Source organism: Macrosteles quadrilineatus, unplaced genomic scaffold (assembly GCF_028750875.1).
Source record: "Macrosteles quadrilineatus isolate MER2022 unplaced genomic scaffold, UCM_ALF_1.0 Scaffold_2__2_contigs__length_208266976, whole genome shotgun sequence".
In the NCBI taxonomy this organism is placed as follows: domain Eukaryota; kingdom Metazoa; phylum Arthropoda; class Insecta; order Hemiptera; family Cicadellidae; genus Macrosteles; species Macrosteles quadrilineatus.
In genome coordinates this window covers 138,529,101-138,551,852 of record NW_026542595.1, presented here as the reverse complement: position 1 = coordinate 138,551,852, position 22,752 = coordinate 138,529,101, and the positions used below count along the sequence as shown (strand labels likewise).

Genomic DNA, 22,752 nt, shown 5'->3' with positions numbered 1-22,752 from the left:
GAAAAATGTTCGCACGTGTTAACATGCCTTAACGTGAAGATTTTAATTTTTACTGAAGTTCCTTTATGTTTTTATTACGTTAAATGATTTTTAAATATATTATTTGTATTATATACTGTACTGTAGGCAAGGCTTATAGTTATAATTAGCTTGTTAAATAAAGAAAAAAGACTATGTACGTAGCTTGTTACCATTGATAGTTGCGTAGGAAATCGGGGAGCGAGCTGTTACAGTAGTAGAGTTTGGGTTTAAATCCAGCCAATCACTAATTGATTTGAACTATGTAATAATGCCTCAACCCTCTAGGAATAGCATGACGTAACGTGCAATGTGTTAATGATTGGAATCCAGCGTCCTAAAATGTGAAGGTGGTACAGTAAAAAAGCCTTAGAAAAGGTTTAGTTATAAAAACTTATTTGTGTACACGTGATGTTTGGATAGTGCTACTTTAAACATCATGTCTAGGAATTATTAAATTGCTAAAACCGTCATTGGTGACGGAAGGAATTGAACATGGGACAAAAATCTCACACTCTAACCACTAAACTAGCTAGTCTCTCTTTAAAAGGCATTATTGCAGCTTGCCATGAACCCCGTGAGCTGTAAGAATAATTGTTAAAACATGAATGTTGTTTGAAAAATTAAAAAAAAATCCAATCATATCATAGTAAAAATGAAATACACCAGCTAAAGTATATTTAAAAAACTTTTCACAAAACATGATTTAAAATCACCGCCTCTTTAATCAACAGGGTTGAAGAAACTACACTCGAATTTTGATTATAGTCGGGAGCGAGTAAACTTTCTTCATTTGAATATATTAGAATATGAATAAAGCAGGAACCTGTGTGCAGGAACCGAATCCGCCCTTGCTTGTAGATTACAATTAATTTGCATGCTTAAACAACAACATACCTATCATTATATATTATTTTTATCTACTAAACTTTTAACACATTAAAAGAATAAGTAATTTTTATACACGCATTTGTGTGTTATTCAATTCTGTGTATGTGATATGATAAAGTGTTCGCTTTATAACTTATGTTACTAAAATAGTTTACTAGCATAATTTTACAGTCAATTAAAACCTCGATGATAACTAGTCCCTTATTGTATAGGGTATAAACGCCACGTAAAAAGTGTTAGATATTAAAATGTGGAATGATATGAGTACGTTTGCAATAAACCTATGTCTAAGCGATAACAATTTCACCTTTGGTGCCTAACCTAAGAAACTTGAACTTTTAAACTATTTTACCTATTTAAGTTTTTCTATATTACGAAATTTATTATTCAAGCTACTACTGACAATGTATTTAAATGGGTTTAGTCAATGCTTCATAGATATATTTAAGTTCAAATCGAGTGTAAATATATTTTTTCCTAGTCGGTAGATGCTAAAGATGCTTTATATTATTGATGACACTTTCTTTATCTACATGACTGCTCTGATATGATCTGTCTACTTTCTTTATTCGCTTTACTGTTCAGATGGCCAATTAGTAAAAAAATAGTTGTAATGTGATATACAGCAGACATTTAAAATAGTGCTTTAATTTTCTGTTGACTATTAATGCATTTTAAAAATTACTAAACAAATTAAATATCATGTTCTTTGAAAGATTCTTGATGTTACTGAGTTTAAAGGATACTTACACCCGGCTTCTTAGCCGGGTCTTCGTAATAAAACCTGGCGTGTTAAAAAGAAAACATTATCATCACCATTATTATTTTTAAGACAGCCAAACAGTAAAATATGTCTTGCGAATCAATTTGTCATAGGGTTGGCTCAAAAATAAAATTTATCTATTTACTTTTAGTTACTTTATAAACATAAGGTTGATATTGTACCTGAGTTTATTCAAGGTGAACACCAACTGCTTAACTGACTGCACTGAAATTACAAACAATAGTTAAACGTTAACCCAGTAAGTCTATAAATCTTTCCATATCCTTAATGTACCCTCACGATACTCTCTATGGTCGTCCAAGGTTTCGCTAAAGATTTAGAACGTGAACATTTCCTAAAGGTCTGCATAAAAAATTGACGATAAGGTCAACGGGCCAAGAAAACACAGCAGGAGACATACATTTCGTGAGAACAACTGTAGAAGACTACATTCTACCACAATATTGACATTTACACAACTAAGACATTTCTTGTCGGCCTTTGAAAAAAAGTGATTAATTCTACCCCGCCAAACAGCTGGTTAAATTAAAGCTAGGAGGGTTCTACAAAACTTAATGTTACAATAGATTTTTGAAAATTTACCACGATAAATAATAAGGTGTAAAACTCACCTTTTTCAGTAGGTTTGTGGAATTATGTCACAATTAATTATCCCCATCTGCGACGAATGGATGAATCAACTAGCTTACATGTATAAAACCACTGACATAACTTGGTGATAAAATAAATATATACAGACTGTGGGAAGTACAACACCTGACATAAATCCAGGTCCGAATCTCGGAGTAAGTTGGTAGAGTTTCCACGAATAAGGTAAATGTCACAACCAATCTGATCTTATCCCCACCACACGTCAGTTTAAGCTTTGATTATATCTTTCCTCGGGTATAAAAGGATTGTGTGAAAAATGTATTTTTTTAAATACAATAATTTACATCCTCTTAAAGTAAAGTATGTGAGTAAAGTAAATGGTTTAAAATCACAAAAAGTATTTAGTTTTGTATTTTATCTTTTGGTAAGCGAATAGTAATAAATATTACCTACACAGTTATTCTGTTTGTCCCTACTTTGATGGGTTATTATGTTTCGTAAAAGCTTACATTATTGACCAATGAAGTAGAGAAAAAAGTGAAAATGTTGTCTCCTTAAAGCGCAAATAGGAAACAAGCTAGTTCAGTGGGAGAGCGTGGGACTTTGGTTCCCGAAGTCCCGGGTTCAAATCTAGCCAACCACCAAATGTATTTTTTCAAAGAGATAATGTTGCTACTACTAGGCATCATTCAATGTGAAATACAATCCTTTATCAGAGCCTAGATTCAAAGGAAATAAGGTGCATACTAATGTTAAAACATGGGCTCTTCTTACAATTTACTTTCAATCTGCGTTAAAACCAGGTTCTCCAAGTTAATATTGATATTTACTCCGTATACATAACATAATGTGTATCATAGACTAGTAAAAGGTTGTTTGTCCTAGTTAGATAATTAATTGTAAAATGTTGGTACATGTTTCAATAAAATAAAGTATTATATATAAATTATAATTAGTTATTCAATGGCTTTAGTCTGTAATCAATGCAAAAACAACCTCAAGCAATAAAGTAACCTCAATGCAAATACTTTGGGTAAGTTGGTTAAGATTTTAAGCATGTGGTGAAACTAAGAAGTTCATGGAAAAGCAGGGATTGTTTGGGTAAGCTACAATTTATACAAACATTTAGAAATATGTAATAGAAATCATATTGAAAAATATGATGAAAAATATTATTATAAAACTACAATAATTTGACGTATAAAAAGACTTATCTAGCTTGCACAATATAGGACTCTTTGGTAAAATGGTAACATGCCTTTCACACATATGCTTTCGTAGACTTGAGTTTTGAAACCTATAAAAAATATCCCTGTCCGGATACTACATATTTCAACAATAGTTATGGAAACTCTTCCTGTAATATTAGTGGAAGTAGGGGAAGAAAAAACTGAAAAAAATCTGAAAAGACCTCACTTACAAATAGCTATTAATCATGTTAATAAATTAATCTAGTCTTATACTTAGTCTTAGTCACTCAGTCTTAGTTACTTACTTAAACTAGACTTCAGTAATGGGGTGTACTTCATGCAAGACTACGTAGTGGCAGCAGCTTACATTTCGAGGTAACAGCTGAACCAATAGCTCTTTTGATTCCCTAGGTCACTTAGGAAATAAAACTGAATACTTTCTTAGGACAGACAAAGTCCTAGTCATATTGGTTCCATCAAAATGTTAACGTCAAAAGATGAAGTCTAGATCCTTGGGTAAGATTCTTCCTTTGAAAATTAACACCCTTCCACCACAGTACACAACACCGATGTTAGAGTCCTTGAGTGATACGTACTCTTTATGCATCTAGAAACCCATTGAATATTGGTTGACAATTCTTTATTATGTTAAATAATTGACAATGAGGGAACGAGCTGGTCTAGTGGTTAGAGCGCATGACTTCGGTTCCAGAGGTCCCGGGTTCAAATCTCGCCAAATCACCAATGGATTTTATCCATGTGATATTGCCGCAACTCCTAGGTATAGCCTGAAGTAATGTGAAACACAGTTCCGGTCTCGTGCCTAGCGTCCTAGGAAAAAAAGAAATAATTAACAATATTAACTGGCGACATATAACGCATTAGTGCTTTAATGCACAAGTTTCAAGCGACAACCTTATCTACACCTCTGGGAAATTTACTTTTCAACATTAATACTTCAGAACATTTCTAGATTTACAAATTTAATTAAAAAAATCCTTATTTGGGAAATTTTTTACAGTATTTTAAATTAAATTCCTAAATCTGGAAACATTCAGCATGAATGTTGGAAAGTAAATTTCCCAGAGGTGTAGATGAAGTTGTCGCTTGAAACTTGTACATTACAACACTAATGCGTTATATGTCGCCAGTTAATGCATACTGTACTTTGATCTGTTGTATATTTGATACTTATTACTTTACATATGCTCGGACTGTATCATACCGAAATTATTAACTATTAAAATTTTTAAGTACTTATGTAATAAGATTAAATAAATATTTATCAATACATGCTTTTGTTTTTTCAATACAAATTATTTGTTTCTTGAAAATATATTGTATCTACGAAATGTTACAAATAAATGTTAAACACATTGGATTTCTATAATATAACAAAACAGAGGAAATTCAAGTAAGTTTTACATTTTATTTAGATAGTTGCTGAGATATGATCATATGTGAAATGACTATGTGTAAGAGAATGGATTGGATTTGTACGTTGCACTGTTTCGGAATAAGATCAGCTAATTCTTCAGTCAGGGCTTTTTATTAAAAGCCAAATGATTAAGAACAGCTGGGTTGAGTTTTGAACCCCCAAAAAGCTAATGACTTTTCTCAGGATCGAACAGGCAGCCTTCTGTTTAGTAAAGTAAGTAAGCATTATATTCACTCAGAGTTCGCTTATTTGACGAGCTGATCTGTTTTATTCATACAAGATATAATTAATGATAACAATATCTTTAGTCGAGTTTCTTATCATTAGTTGTTCGTATAGTAATTGATAATGTTTTGTTTTAGGCCGATCTCACATTGTTACACAATGTTAAATACGTAGGAAAATCTTTCATCATGAAGCCAGTACAAAAAGCGAGTAAGTATTGTAATATTTAACTAAATATGTGTTCCGTAAGAAAACAATTTCCCTTGATAAAGATAGATGCAAAATCAATTATGATTGTAGCTGGATCAATGATGACCAAGGCTGGATTCGTTTTTTTGTAATATTTTTTCCCTAAACTAGTTATAAATTTATGTTTTTTTTTTACGATGAAGTTATCTGATAGTATTTAAGAATAAAAAAAACGTATTAGTTTAATTTTGTTAATTGACTAAGTTAAGGAGTATTAATTTAATTTGAAATACATCTTATTGATTGTAAACACAGTATTTCATGAGTGTAGTCTATCTAGACATTTTGGCATGTTTTGGTAGCTAAACGGACAAACTAATTGTAAGATGTATCAAACATAATAACCTAACGGAGGAATTAAATGTTTAAAATACTGAAACATATTCACATTTAAATTGGTGTTACCATTAGCATTAATTGTATTAAGTGATATTTATTTTATAAAGATTACACAGTGATTAATACAAAAGTTTTAATGTGGATTACTTTTAAATTAGAACAGTTTTATTTGTATAAAAATGGAGTTATATCTTCAACTTCAGCAGATAGTTTTTTTCCAAAAATAAAAATTTCCTCAAACAATTTCGAAAAGAGAAAATGTTACTACAATATTGAAAAAGTATTCTTTAGGAACGCTTGGTTTGGGCAACAATGTTTATAGATTACACTTATTATAGTTGAAACTGTATTATTTATCTTTGTTTTTAGAGAAGGAGTTCGCCCCGCTAAATATAGTGCCTCGTGACACATGGGGGGCGCTACCTTCCCGGGGGACTCTGGAGCCCCTGGTACCCCCCTATAAATATTTGGCGTTCACACACACCAGGACGAAGGAGTGTTACAGCAACGAACAATGCATCAAGTTTGTGAAGGAACTACAGATTAGAAATATGGAGGAGGAAGGAATGCCTGATGTTCAGTTCAAGTAAGTTGTTATAGTTGAAGGTACTTGATTTATGAAATAATGTTTAAATTTTGACCCCTTATTTGTCAAGCCGTGGGGCGATAGTGCTAATGAATTGTGTAATTTCAATATTGTTATGGTGGCAAAGGCTTTTAGATATTTTCATTTGAGAAAATGTATTAGCCCAAGAAAAGAAATAATACAGGGGATTCAACATTTGTATAAATCCATTTGATCTCCACTGTCTTGCTTTGTTAAGCAGACATATCAAACGAGTTTTTTTTTTTAAATGTTACGGGTCCTATCACTTACAAAGTTCCTTTCTTAAAAAAATCTTGCAATCCACCAACCTCCATTTAGCTATAGCTTGTCTGAAAATCAAAATGACGCCGGTTCAATCCTAAGAAAAGTTAGTAGCTTTTCGAAGGTTTGTTGATTTTATTGTTTAAACTGCTCTTGCTTGGAAACAAGGCTTTCATCGCATCCATTCAACGTTCATCAAGCCATCTTCACCTTAAAGTCCGCACCCCGTTCTGTCAGGGGCGTGCACAAAATAATCTGTCAATCAATATGAAAATACTGGCCAAAATAGCCCACCTTAATATCAATGATATACAGATCTATTATTGACCCATCCTGCATTAATATTCATCTGAATGTTCGCAAAGTTCGCAGCTGTCTTAGTGATGTGATGAAATTGTTTCTCATAATTTTATAAACTATTATAACATTTGTATGTTGATGCAGTGGTGGTGTGTAGTTGGATCGTCGGGTGCAAGGGTAACGTTTACGAAGGCAGGGGGTGGAACTGGGCTCCCACCCTTACAGAGGACCGCCACATAAAGCACGCAGGACAGGACATTCCGAACACGGTAGTGGTTGCGTTTATAGGCACCTTTTTGGGTGAGTTGTTTGGTAAAGTTGAGTGAGGTAATGGAACATGTAATAATTTTAAGATAGAAAACTTTCGTAGAAGCAAAGCTGGTACAATTCTTCCGCTTCCCTTATGGAAGTGGAGGTAGGAATTAAATATTTAGGTCCTCAGATCGCTACTTCAGTTAAGAGTATTAAATTATTAAGACACCAATAAGTTAACAGTTGACGTGTTATATAGTCGTATGCATTTTTACTTATACCTAATTATGGTGTAAAGGACATATTTTTCAAGCACTTCTAATACAGCTAGAAGAATAGAAGGAACATGTATTAGTAACGGCAATAGCCATAACTTCAATGAGATGTATTTTGCATACTTTCCAATCAATCATTGCAAACATGATTATTTTCCGTTTATTATAACACAGTTTTTCTGGATGACTGTTGGTTTTCTATAGTTCTCAATCGTGTTTCAGAGTGTCCCAAAAGTAATTTACGACCCACATGGTTCATTAAACGGCCTTTGTTTTTTTATTGGTGATCCGTCCCAACTACGGTAATATTACTAATTGAAACACCGTGGAAGCTTGTGATGTAGGAAACCTATTCATTATTTTCTTGCACTTTCAGATATAAGAAAAGTCTTTAAATATTTGGCTGAACTGCTGAGTAGCTATGTTGTTTGCATTGATATCTGAAGCCTGCTGGTTTGATTTCAAGCATGACAAGTCCTGGACCCAGATACGATCATTTGCCATTTGCTTATCATTTAATGATAGAAACAAGACAAGAATAAGATTAGTCCCTTATAAAAAAAAACTTAAACAAAATCGAACGAAAAAAATCAATTCATGCATATTTAGACTCCACAACCACAAGGTCAATAAACCTCATTTTTAATACTTTTTTGCTTAATTCTCACGAAATTTTTCAGATAGACTTCCATCGGACGAGATGTTCAACACATCATCACAAATAGTCCTAGTCCCATATTTTGAAAACAAGTATGCCGACGGTTTGAAAATTATGCCGCACATTATAACAAAGCAAGACAAAAAGGAAAAGACTCCGGCCATTGAAAAGGATCAAGGCCAAAAGCCGCAAGCTTTATCCAAGGAGGATGCGATGCTTAAAAAGCGCTTGAAGAAATACGATAACGTTGAAGAAAAAAAGAAACTCTTCTTCAATGTGAGGGATGGAGAAGAAGAACATTTAAAGCCGGACGAAGCTACTTAAATATGACGTTGAAGTTGAAAATTGTCAAGTAATCTATAGTTGCGTTTCATTTTGGAGTTGTCATAAATAATGTTTATTTTCATTTGTGTCTTTCTTTAGTGTTTTAAAATTATATTATACATAATGAATAACTTTGGTTACAAATATGGATATGTATATAAACTAGATTTGTAAGAATAAATGCGGCTTTTTTGTGACTTTTATAAAAAAAATTTATCAAATGGATCGAAAAAATGAATAATCAATTTTGTTATAATTTGAGAAATGTTATCAAACAGCATATGATTTAATAACAATTTTGGGTACCATTATTATGTTTCTTTTTGTAAACTCAACGTAAACAAAAAACATTTATAATACCTACTTGATAACTTGTATCAATAGTCCAAATTAAAAATCGCATCACCAAAGTACAATCCTATTGTCTATCACTAGGCTACTTATTACTACCCGTTTCCTCGTATTTAGATTAAATTATGACTTTTTACATGCCCTTTAAAAAGTTGACAAAAAATAAATCGTCCAACCCTTTTTGACAGGATGTTATGAGAGCTGTGAAAAAAATAACCCATGTATAACGTTTATGGATATAGTCAGTGCTGCCACAACATTAAACAATATCACTATCAGGGTTGCCACCCGGATAACACTTAAACGCGCTTCAGAAAATAGATTTAAGACCAAAATCAGTTTTTGTTTTAAGAGTCTTTGATATTAATATTTTAAATTTTTTTGTGGTATCGCACTGTTAAAGAAATAAAATGGTACTCATAAAATTAAAGAAACTATCTGGTATTGAATGTAAAAGTGCTTAAAATATTTTTGTTAAAAAAGTCTGGCAGTTTATAAGATTTAACTTTCAATGTAATTTCACAGCATGTATGTTTAAGAGTAGTAAATGACACAAGTAAAGATTTCTTAGTATAATTCCTTTTATAACACAAGGAATAAACTTTCCTACTTAATTGTTGAAGGAATTGCTAGCAGTTCTATCTAAGTAAAAATATTAGTTCAAAAACGTGTATAACACATAAATACCATGAAGTTGATTTATTTTAAACATAAACCTAATGAAAAATTAAATGTTTTATTTTTTAGGTACAACCGTAATACCAACGCATGTCTGGTATATGAAACATAAATACTTGTTGTAAATCAAATACCAAGCATTTTCGAGTGTTTCATGTATATTACCAATAAAATGCTTTTATGATTTTGTCTATTAAATATTTAAGTATGTACTCTGATATTATAAATTAGCTTAGTTGATTTAATGGTAAAAGTGAACACTGAACAACAACGTTGCCGTACTTACTTGACAAAAATATATTTTCGACCGTTTTCAATCTCCTTAAGGATTTTAAGCCCATCAGGGAATATGTTTTGTACATCATGATACTAAACCCAAAGCCCCAAAGGTATATTCTAAATCCACAAAGTCTAACTTCAACTTACACACAACAAACACACTGAACTAAGTCTAATTTAACATAAGTAATAACTAAACGTAATCCACACCAACAATACTATTCGACCTTGCAGTGAACTTATGCGATAAAAGAAACACCTAGTTTTTTTAAATCCACATTTTTTGAAAAATGATGTTTGTAGGTAACGTAAAGTTTACGTGGGAATAAAAACATTGTAAAGGGACGTTACACTTGCAGAAGTATCAATAAACATCTTGTAAACGGAGTGGAAAGATTTCCATTCGATTGCCAGAGAATAATCAGGTTTTCGAAACCACTTTCCTTGCCAAGAATCTTCTGTTGGTTAGATATTGGTAAACGCAATGAAATGTAATTTACATTGAAGTATTATCTGGTATGCTTGCCCGGGTAAACCGTTTAGCTCTAAATATTGTAATTTGAAAATCTTTATATAACTTTATCATTTGTACTTTTTTATTACACAGTAAAATACATTTTACTATTTTCTACTCACTTCGGGCGTTTAGCAACTGTGTTTAAAGTTAATGCTAAAATACGTTTTATTACATGGAGTGGATTAGGAGGATTAAAAATGTTTAGTCCTCCTAGGGTTCTATTGTCATCAGGAAAACTGTTGAAGCTCTGATGAATTCAGCCATATAATGTAGAAAAAGTTGATGATACACGAAATAGTTATTTGTGTAACTTTTCTCTCATGTGCAGCAAATGAACTTTGCACTCGCACTACAGATTATATTTTTCATACAGTTACTGTAAATCTTATAAATAACTAGTTTTTCAAACACTGTACAACAGGTTACAACTGTAACCGTTTTCAGGTTAGGTTAAATCCAAGTGTTGAATAAAATGAGAATCGCTGCACCGGCTGATCGTAGTCGTAGTATCTTTAAGTGTTGCCAACTTATTTTGAAGCGTACACGTATTATGTGCATAATAAAAGCACACGGTTTTGTGTTATTTGGTTAAAATACTGGAGTGTGGCAAAAGAAAATGAGTGTGGCAACAGTAGGCTAATGTAGCAATTAGCTACTTTGCGTACTATAATACGTGCATGGAAGCCCACTTTGTCGGGGGACTGTAGAAAAAGACAATTGTAAGGAAACAGTATTTGACCTCTAATACAGTGCAAAATAAATAAAATACATTATTTCCAACAACGTTAATAGTTAGCTTACGCTGAAGTTACACACACAGTTAATGTTAAATACATTTTAAAAATGTAGTGGAGATGGACTTTCAATATGTTTGCGCACTTTTAAATATTCTATACGGTGACGCCCTGTAAATACAATTTTGTAAATCGTTATATATCATTAAATAAATTTAATTTCAAATTTAAAATTTTGTACAGCTATTTAAATGGTTATTGTGTATTTATAATACTAAATTATGGGGGATCAAAAATATAAGAAAGCAAATTAATCAATTGCTGAAAGGTACAGTGAAAAACTTGTCGTTGTGCAAAGGAAATAAAAAAATTCCCAAACGAGTACTTTTAAGTGCTTGATAAACATTTATTTCATATCATACAATGTTTTGGGCTTTGACAGGTTTCAGAGCAACAAGATCAAATATAAAATTAAATTTATGATATTTCCAATGTTGTTATTATGTATCGTTTATTAAAAGTAATTTTTTAAAATCACTGATTGGCTTTTTATACTAACTCAATGAAATAATCCATACACATAATTAAATATATAATTATATAAACAACGTAGTAGAAATGAATGTGCGTCAAAACCTTCTTATCCTAAAATCAAACCTTGTTTGGAAAGAAATCGAAAACTAAAATTGTAAAAATATAGTGAGTTTACAAACAAGTAAAAAGTCCCAGAATTGACCAAACACAAATGTAAGGTGTACCTAAATCACAAAGAAACCCTTAAACGATTATTCCTGATGATTATTGCCATCGGTTGAACGAGTACACAAAAGTTTCGTATATAGGTGTTTGTTCCGCTGAGCATAGAATGGTTTTCCGATAAATAAGTTTTGATAGAGTTTAGAAAGTTATTATTAGCTATTGAACTAAAAACATTAGCTGGTCAAAGTTTGCTTTAATTTAACTAAGAGCAATTAAGAATGCCACAGCTATTAATATTTTATTGGAACATTGTTGTTCAATTCTAATAAAAGTTTTTTTAAATTGTGTTTGGTACTAATGATTTAATAAAGGTAATTGTGTACCTACAGAAATGTAAAGTTTTCTTTACCATAGCTTGTTCTTGCTATATACCTTTACCTAAGAAATTATTTAAGTAATGTTTTGTGTTGAAAGCAGGAAGTGTAGGAATATTACAAGTTAAAGAAATTACTAAACGGAAATCATTCTTAACAGTTTTTGTATTTTCCAAATACAAGTTTTTGCAAATACAAGAGCATTTAATTTTGTTAACTAAAGTGCATTTTATGTCCTGTAAGAAAGGGGATTAACCCTGTACGCACGGTGATCATCTACGCAGACACTCTGTTCACATTACATTTAGTCGACCAGTTGGTGTGAAGAGAGTTGAACAGTAGCATGGGCATCGATTTTAAAATTCCTTTCCCAGCTGACGTGAGCTAGGCGATGACCGGTAGGGCTGACTTCTGAGAAGCAACTATAACCTATAACTATAACTATACCCTATCGGTAATCAGCACCCTTTCTTACAGTCCCTATAAACTAACAAAGAATAAAATCTATAAGGATTTTATAAATCTTCAACAGTAGAAGATTTATGAGATGATCATCAAAAGCTGGCTAAATATTTAGACTAATTAATATGTAAATAGCTTTATATTTTATAGTGCTGCTCCTGATACGAGTAGTAGGCTTAACTTTATTGTACTATACAGTGTCTCTTCCTAACTTAATCCGCAATTTCTACATTCATACTCTGTTGCAAATACCGGTTAATAGTGATTGCACTAAATCTTGCACTCTCCTGTAATATTTGTTAACTGAATAAATATATTTATTTTAGGTTTAAAGCCATTTTATTAACATACCATAAAACTAATTTAGCCTTAGGAATTTTAACATGTTAAGATGATTTTGTTATATTGGTAGGCCCTACTTTTATGCCATTCACATATTGTATAAAAAAATAGTACAACCCAAAAATTACTCTTTTATAATCAAAGGTTTCGATATACTAAAAAAATTGTAAAAATATGTTTTTATGAAAGCAATGTGTAAGTTGAAATAAAACAAAAAAAAAAAAAACATACAAATATACCTAGTATAAAACAGCATACAAGACAGGCCATGTTATTTATATTATAGTCGTGATAAATAATGTAAACATAATTACATCAAACTGTACTCAATAGTCATATCCATATTAATCCATAAACAAGATATTATTACTCCTTGAAACTCTTATACTAGTATATATTACACATTCTGTAAATATTGAGGTAAAACTGAATTATGGTGCAAAGTTCTATTTTAACATTTTGTAAACTATGTCATTTCAGACATATTATTATTTCCAAACACACTTATTATATTTTCACTTAACTATAAACGTAAAACCAATTTTAGCTGTGAGTATTGTGTGTAATTTTAAATTCTCAATATTACCTACAGTAAAACTGCAAGATTATATCAAAAGGGTTGTTTTAAGCTTCTTAACACCTTCTACAGAAGACTAACTCTATTTATAGGTAGAGGGTTTTTGTAACTCCACCTGCGACCAGTTGATAAGAGTTCTCTTAGTCTTCTACTCGTTCATAAAATATGAACACCTTCTGTAAAAGATATTTACTAGAATCTCAAAAAATTGACTTAATGTCACTGGATCCCAATGTTTAGGTTTGAGGAAGGTGGAGAATCGTAGTTTTTAAATTAGAAAATAACGTATAAAAATTTAACCTTCTATTCTTGGATTTTAGTCTATAATCGTATTTGCGTTTGTCTACTTAAGAGAGTTATTTTATAAATAATCACTGAGATAATGTATTTAAATATACAGCATTTCTGAATTGTGTATATTGAAATTATGTTTTGGAGCTAGTAAAATGTTTATATTTATCTCAAGGTAGTCAACGCCTTTCCAGCATGAATTCTTCTTTCAGTAACAACACCCTAAAAAGGCCAAACAATCACATGATCTAAAATTGAAAATGGTGTATGTGCTTAAAATCCTTTTAAACGTAGAATTGATGGATTTTGAAACTTGTGTAAATGTTAATTATATTAATATTCCCTAATATCTTTTAAAGGAGAAAATGTAGATATTTCAAACCTTAGGAACTGCGAAATCGAGATTTAAGGCATTACAATCACAAATAATCTGCATTTATTTAAATTCTAAAGATGATTCTCGCCTCGGGCTGAACATATTTTAATGGAATATTCATGAAGAGTCTTGAACTTTACTAATCTTATCCCAATACAACTTGTTCTTACAGATGCATTAAGTTTCACTTAAAAGCCTGTCTTTGAATTAAACAATGCATTAGGTCTAATTGAAAAAGAGGTCTAAACTTAAGTTTAAACTTTAAGATATTAGCTTTTTTTATTTAATTGACTGTTGTTAAATATTTGCTAATAGTTAATTTTGCTAAATATTTATTATAGATTACAGTTTTCGTATAGCTTAATTTCCACACGTAGGTGAAGTGCATGTAAATCTTTTTATTTCTATGGCAAGCAGCCAATTTAAAATTGTACAACAAAATGCAAAATAGTTAACAAACAAGCATAAATAAACTAGAAGAATTAATTACGTTGATAGATTCCAACTCATTTCAAAATAAATATATGTTTGAATGAGGGCAATTTTATTATGTTACACATGTTAGCATATTACAATATAAATATACATTTGAATGATTAAAAAATAAATTATCATCATAGTTCCTTTGTTTCTGTGATAAATATGTTAGTCTTTTGTCTTGTATATTCCACTTGTTCTGCTTGTTGTTGTACGTTTTCTGTTGATAAATAACTGTTGTTAAATAATTTTGCTTATTTGCTTTAGGTCCAGATTTCCACCACAAACTACTAACTTTAGTATCGTTTGCAGGATCGTGGTCTTATTTCTTTGTTTTTAAATTCAAATGTCTTGTTCTACTGTTTCTGATTCTATTGTTTCCGATTCTTTTACTAGAAACTATTGTTGTAAGACGTAGTTTTTAGAATATATGATTCACATAAATTTAACAGGACTACTTTTGTTTCTGTGATAAACATGTTAGTATTTTCTCTTGTATATATTACACTTGTTCTGCTTGTTGTTGTACTGATTATGTTGTCTGTTGTTAATAAATAGTATAACAACAGACAACAGAATACGTACAACAACAAGCAGAACAAGTGGTGGAATATATACAAGAGAAAATACTAACATATTTATTATTTATCACAGAAACAAAAGTAGTACTGTTAAATTATGTGAAACATATAACTGAAAGCTACATCTTACAACAATAGTTTCTAGTGAAAGTGTTGGAAACAATAGAATCAAACAATAGAACAAGACATTTGAATTGAAGAACAAAGAAATAAGACCACGAACCTGCAAACTATACCAAAGTTAGTAGTTTGTGGTGGAAATTTCGTCCTAAAGCAATTACGCAAAATAAAGTCAGTCATGAGTTGCAGAACGTGTGGAAACTAGGAAACTGCCCCAAGTAACTGGGAGAAGGTGCAAACTGTGAGCTACCGCAACTTTATAAGATGCAAGTTTTACTTTAAGTCCGAATGAAACGAAAGGTATTTTATTCACAATAGTGTTTGGCCAAAAAATAAATTTAGTGTATACCTATTTTTATAATATTTTTAGTATGATTTAAAAGTTTTTCTCAGGCGATCACAACGGATTACTTTTGTTACCAGATTTTTAAATTAGTTTTACTCCAACTAAGAAATAATTTACCTTTGACAATTCAACATATTTAACAGAATCATCAGTGCTACTACGGTACATCAATTCTAGAATCTTCCAAGGACAATGAATCATATGGAGTTCCGAAGCCTATATACTTTGCTTATTTAAGTATTAAGATAACAGTGGTGAAGATGAACAGTCTGCACCTTTAGGCTACTCAGAACTGGTTGAGTAAAATGAAGTAAATGATGGGAAGCTTAACTATGTAAATACATTTAAAACCCCTTAGCCAATTTTGGAAAACTAAAAACTAGGCAACTCAATAAAAAATATTCCTGTATTCATGTAAAATAAAGTTTATATTGGGTATTTATAGAGGATTACGAACTTAACCGAACTAATCCAAATACAAATTGTTCCTATTGAAGCATTAAGAAAAGAATAACATGTTTTTGAAAGGACGGAAGCTGTAGTTTATATTTCTAGATATAATTGCCTTATAAGCTTAATAAGTAGTATAAGTGTTAACAGAGAGATGAATTAAATAATATTTTTACAATGACGAGCAGTTTGTGATTCAAAGAAAACGTTGAAAAAATTTGGGACTTAAAATCTTTGCAGAATTATTTGCTGTGTGGAAGTTGTCTCAATGCAATACATACCCTGAGGAAATTTGGCTGTTTGCTGAAACACTTAGAGAACTAGGTAACTGATTCGATTAGTTGGTAGAAATTGTGAATTGTAAAACTACCAAAACTTACATAAATTCGAAATTTCGTTAATTTACTTCAAGTGCTCGTATACACAGCCTACTAAATATTTATTTCCCTTATAACATTTCCCAGTGGTTAAACATATCAAACAATTGATCAATAAATAGAGAACATATTGATCTATAAATATTATTTTCTTGACATTAAGTAAGCACTTCCACTGGAGTATATTACAGATAAAATGATACCATGAAGTATTGGAAATATACAAAAGAGAGCTCATGTTATTAAGTTTTGCATTGAAAGTATACGCTTTAAACTGATTTATGTCAAATTAATTATTTGATTATTTAACAATTAAACTGCAACGTTAAGTTTGCCATACATATCAATTCCAGCTAAGCAGCTTATTTGAGTTAATATGTAGTTATTGAGTTAATAAAACTAATACGACTACGTTTTAACGCAGAAACGTAAACACCAAGTAGGTAATTACTGCAACTTCAAATTAATTACATTTTGGGATAACTTGTTGTTCTTTAGAGTTAATCATTCTAAATCGTACAAACAAATCAGAACTTGAACTAGAAAAATAATATTCGACATTGTAGTCAAATTAACACTCCAATAATTTTACATTCTAATTTAAGTTTTTTTTTTAGTAGTGATCTCATAACTGTATACATAACCATTTACATTTGTGACATGCAGATAACACACGTACAAAGCTAATGCAAAACAGAGCTAATGTAGTGGACAGTGCAATAAACATTCACGTTATCTACTTCATGGCTGAAACTAATCTTTACTTATAATTTTCATCTAGTTTAGCCAGTTAATTTTAAATCTGGAAATAAAATACGTCTAGTAATCAATTAGAACAGACGTTAAATTGATAATTGCAACACAAAGAAATGTATTTAACATTAGAATGGTAGTAAAATTTACAGCAGAAAATATCGTGGCCAGAACGTAGTTATTGTAAAAAAAAATACCTTCCTTAATAGTGCTTGGAACGCAATAAAATTTGAAATCCATTCCTCGTTCCTATCATTCAGACATTTAAATATCATAATATATTATAGATCAGAGAATCAGCACAGTGAAGTGCTACTAAACTTAAAAGAAATGTTGAAGCCGGATTCAGATTTTGCAGTTTGGTGACAATTATGCTTGTAGGTTACAGAAGGATTAGTTTTTTTCTAAGAGTAAAAAAGTTATCAAAATTCCCTATTATAAATTTAAAACGAATTTTCCATAGGAATAATATTGATTGGGGTACCGGTAGAAAAATTGTTTTTACTCAAAATCATTCTTGGATTTTACTGTTTTATTCTATTCTAGTCTCTAAAATATTTTGTTTAAGAATAGGTGAGGTTAGTTTCAGAAAACTGGCTTCATAATATTTTTATCTCGCTAAGTGCAAAATGAATTTGTATTTCGAAAGAATTTCATTCCACACTTGCATGGCTATAACTAAAGTTAGTAGTTTGTGGTGGAAATCTCGTCCTAAAGGAAATACGCAAAGTAAACTCAGCCATGAGTTGCAGAACGTGTGAAAACTAGGAAACTGCCCCAAGTAACTGGGAGAAGGTGCAAACTGTGAGCTACCGCAACTTTATAAGATGTAAGTTTGACTTAAGTCCGAATGAAACGAAAGATATTTTCTCCATGGACAAAATGCATGGAAAAATGGTTTGCAAATGCATGGTGGTTTGCAAAATGATTGGTTTTCAGTGAAGTCTTACTATTAAGTGTTTGGCCTAAAAATAAATTTAGATTTTAAATAAATAAATAAATTACATTTTGAGATAACTTGTTGTTCTTTAGAGTTAATACTTCTAAATCGTACAAACAAATTAGAACTTGAACCAGAAAAATAATATTCGATATTGTAGTCAAATTCACACTCCAATAATTTTACATTCTAATTTAAGTTTTTTCCCCAGTAGTGATCTCGTAACTGTATCCATGACCATTTACATTTGTGACATGCAGATAACGCACGTACAAAGCTAATGCAAAACAGAGCTAATGTAGTGGACAGTGCTATAAACAAACACGTTATCTACTTCATGACTAAAACTAATTTTTACTCATAATTTCCATCTAGTTTAGCCAGTTAATTTTAAATTTGGAAATTGAATACATGTAGTAATTAATTAGAACGAATGTTAAATTGATAATTGCAACACAAAGAAATATATTTAACATTAGAATGGTAGTAAAATTTACAGAACATATCGTGGGCCAGAACGTAGTTATTGTAATAAAAGAATACCTTCCTTAATAGTGCTTGGAACTCAATAAAATTTGAAATCCATTCCTCGTTCCTACCTTTCAGACATTTAAATGTCATTATAAATTATAGATCAGAGAATCAGTTCAGTGAAATGCTACTAAATTTGAAACAAACGTTGAAGCCGTATTCAGATTTTGCGACAATTATGTTTGGTGACAATTATGCTTGAAGGTTACAGAAGGATTAGTTTTTTGCTATCAAAATTCCTATTATAAAGTTAAACGAATTTTCCCATATTGGGCTACAGGTACCATAATTGTTTATTTTTTTACTTAAAATCATTCTTGGATTTTACTGTTTTATTCTATTCTAGGCTCTAAAATATTTTGTTAAACTGTAGGTGAGGTTAGGTTTGGTGTAACAGGAAAATCATCCTTCACCATAGGATTATCTCGCTAAGTGCAAAATTAGTTTGTATTCCGAAAGATTTTCATTCCACACTTGCATGGCCAACCGTAACCTGTTTGGATAATTTAGTTAAACAACATAAAAATAAAATATTACGCAATATTTTGTATGTTTCGTATAACTATTTTGGCGTTTTCAAACGTTATACTCGTCATAAAGTAGTAATAACCATAAAAACCTTTATGATATCCTTGTTTGAGGAAAAATCTTCCTGAGTAACTGACCGAGCGTTCCTAAAGAGCAGCAGAAAAATCACCTGCTTATAATTTATAAAAGAAACGGAAAAATAACTTATAACTTTTGAAACCTTTAAACATCTTTTACTGGTAGGTGACAATATCATGAACAACCCCCTATCCATTCCCGAAAAAAAAACAAAGTTTATATCAGAGGCAAGTAGGTAGCTAATACACCTTAAACTTTTGTAGACGAACGAGTAATTTTTTTGACAATTGAAACATCAGTTTTCCCCTAACGTATTACCACATTTTATTTTATTATTCCATATTGTATGTTTATCTTGGTCTCAGGCCAGAATCGTATCGTAATTGTGAGTGTGATATAAACTGTGTTTCATAATTTTTTCCCGGAAAAAATCCTTCGTATACATATTCATGATTTAAAAACAGTTTAAATTATTCTATATATTTTTCGGGTCACAAACCACTTATTTAGCTTATCTCACAAATTTGGATTGTGTTAAAATTTTACTGATTCTGCTATACAAATCAGTCATGCAACTTCATGATAAATTTATAACAAAATTTATATTTATATTTATAACAAAACGCAAAGGAAAACGATCGTAACAATTTAAATGTTATTAACATTAATATAGGAAGAGCAGTTCGTGACAGTTAAACCTTAACAATGCCACTTCTCAAAGAAAAAGTCCACCTGAGTAAGTTCGGCAAATTAAATAAGTTAATCAAGTGTTTAGACTTTCTGAAAGAAGTAATTTAGTGCCAGAACAATTAATTTAACAAGTCACTCGTGCTTAATTAAGAGGACTTTATACACAACAGTTTATACCGAAAAATGAGGATTAATATACTATTGGTTGATACTTTGGGTGTTTAAATTATGTTAATCTAAGGTTAAATTTATTATATTGTTAAAATGCTAAAAGTAAGATTTTAGATAAAAAATGCATAACTACATTTTCATACAACATGGTATTTTATTATATATGGATACAACAAAAATATATGTTTTTTAAGGCTCCTGAACCATTATTTTAAATTGAGATGGAGGTTGTGATAATAAGAAAGGGTTAAATAAATACAAAATAATAAATTAACAAAAAAGTTGTTATAATAATAGCTCTAACTTTATTTTCATTCTAAAAATTATTCCTTAATGTATATGCATACGCATACTTAATACGATTAATTATGCCAAGTTAAAAATATGCTTGTTAAAAATATGCCAAAGAGGCCAACCTCTTATGAAAAAAATATCTGATGGCATCAGTTATTTACTGATCAACCATAAACAAAGGAATAAAAACCCAACATTTTGTTCAAGAGATTATACAAAAGTAAAAAATATAGTTGATGTCACGACACTATTGTTGCATTTGGATGAATCCAGATACCTTTGGTTTAGTTGTCAGCCAAACGTAAGTTTATGGTTTGCCTTTTCCTGCTTAAAAGGTTGGAAAGTGCTGACGTTGCGAATCTGAAATAATAAAAGATTCCTAATGAAAGTAATCGTTGAAAGTTGTGTTTATGGGTTTTACTTATAGATCAGAACATTGAGCGATATGTTTTAAAGTAGCCTCTTTTGTCGGGATTTCAAAATGTATGCAAATTTAAAAGGTCAATATATCGTGATTGTAGATTTGAGGATTTATTTTACTTTTGAAACAGCTTTTAAGATCATTCTCTTTGTTTACAAGACGTAGTACGAGGTATATTATATTACTTATACAGTATTACTTCATCCATGTATTACCTCATAATTCAAAACAGGTAACTTTGTACACATAAACACTCGGTCATCAACCAGAATAATTAATTAAAATGTTGATTTAAAAATCATACATCTAAAGGAAAGAAGAACGGCTATTTAAACGTCTAGGTATTATATACACTGGGATCCAGAATAATACAATTAAGTAGAGTATTTTATTATTAATTTAAAAGAACGTAAAATTATGATCGTCGTTTTTAAGTAGTTTAATTAAAATCAAGGTATATTAAAGATGGTAAACATTGGTAATCCTACGAAAGTGTCAAAACAAAGAATGACGTTCCGAGACAGCAAGGAAGGTAGCAAATTATAATCTTAGTAACAAATGCCTTTCTTAAATTACTTGGAACGGGGGATAAGCAAAATAGCTGTTTTATGATTAATTTCGTTCCCTTGTTGTTACTCTTATTTTATGGTAGCAGTTTTTCACTCATTTTAAAGTATTACATTCAAAACAAAATGTTATAGGTTGTTTTAACTATATTTGTAACTTAGGATTCTTAAGCTATTTTATAAACTACGTAGGCTAAAATATAAAGTTCTTAATAGTTTAAAGAATGTTAAAGGAATATACCAAAACACTAAATATAAACCGCTATACCATTACGCCAAAGTGACAAAACTGTCGATCACTTGGTAGACGGCATATGTCAATTTTCATAGGACACTATCATAAAACGTTCAATTTAATTGATGTAGGAATACTCTCAGAATCAAGTATATTAGCTGTAGGCCAACTTTTTACAAAGGTAATATTAAATCGCTTTATAACATGCTATTGCTATCTCTACAGAACAGGTTGAAGTATAACTACTGGAGTGCCGTTGTCGGCGCAATTTGAAAAGTACACCCGTGAAACGTGGATAAGCATGGTGGTCAAGTAGTCAGTTAAAACTTAATTTATTCCAGAACCTCTACTTTACATGATTAAGTTAGCACAGAAAACATTTGGAATTTTGGCATCAGCTGCTAGACTTTTTAAAATGTGTTATTAACATAAACACTGTAGGTGTATCTAAGCAAAAAACATTAACAGGTATGTGTTTTAAAATACAGAAAAACAACCCATTTTCGACAGGATGTTTTGAGTGTCGTGAAAGAGATAACCCATGTATAACGTTTATGGATATAGTCAGTGCTGCCACAACATTGAACAATATCACTATCAGAGTTGCCACCCGGATAACACTTAATTTACATTTAGAACATAAATTTATGTCTCGAAAAATATTACCTAAAAAATATTTAAAAATTACAAGTACATTTTGTAATTATACTCTGCCAAGATCAGTACACATAAAAATTGAACTCAGTATTTATTTAATTTTGTATGTGAAAACGTAATGACATAAAATTTGTCTTCTAAACTAAACTAACTTGAGGTTTTGAGAGATCATTAGAGTTTAAATAATATTCTAAATCTTAAGATGCTTAATCAAATTTTACCAGAGCGTAACACTGAATGTATTATCACAAAAAATTAGAAGATACTTTGGTGTTGCTCGACCAATAATATATTTTTTTTTAACAAAACCATGTACGAATATACTTTAACTAGGCTACAAGTAAAACAGATGAGTTTACAGAACCTAACGTTCCAGTATTTCCTCAGCACCAATAAAAGGTGCACGTTAATCGGGCAGATACCCCAAAACTATTGCTCCTGATGATTATTACCAC

At 30.7% G+C, this 22,752-nt stretch overlaps 1 protein-coding gene across 1 annotated transcript; it reads left to right on the top strand.

Annotated features, from left to right (window-relative positions):
• The first annotated feature begins 5,281 nt into the window (after nt 1–5,281).
• Nucleotides 5,282–8,519, top strand: LOC128983941 (peptidoglycan-recognition protein SB2-like). The gene is made up of 4 exons (XM_054403218.1): nt 5,282–5,347; nt 6,095–6,311; nt 7,051–7,193; nt 8,101–8,519. The coding sequence occupies exons 1-4, from the start codon at nt 5,326–5,328 to the stop codon at nt 8,400–8,402; spliced, it is 684 nt and encodes a 227-aa protein (XP_054259193.1). The 5' UTR covers nt 5,282–5,325; the 3' UTR covers nt 8,403–8,519.
• The last annotated feature ends 14,233 nt before the right edge of the window (nt 8,520–22,752 follow it).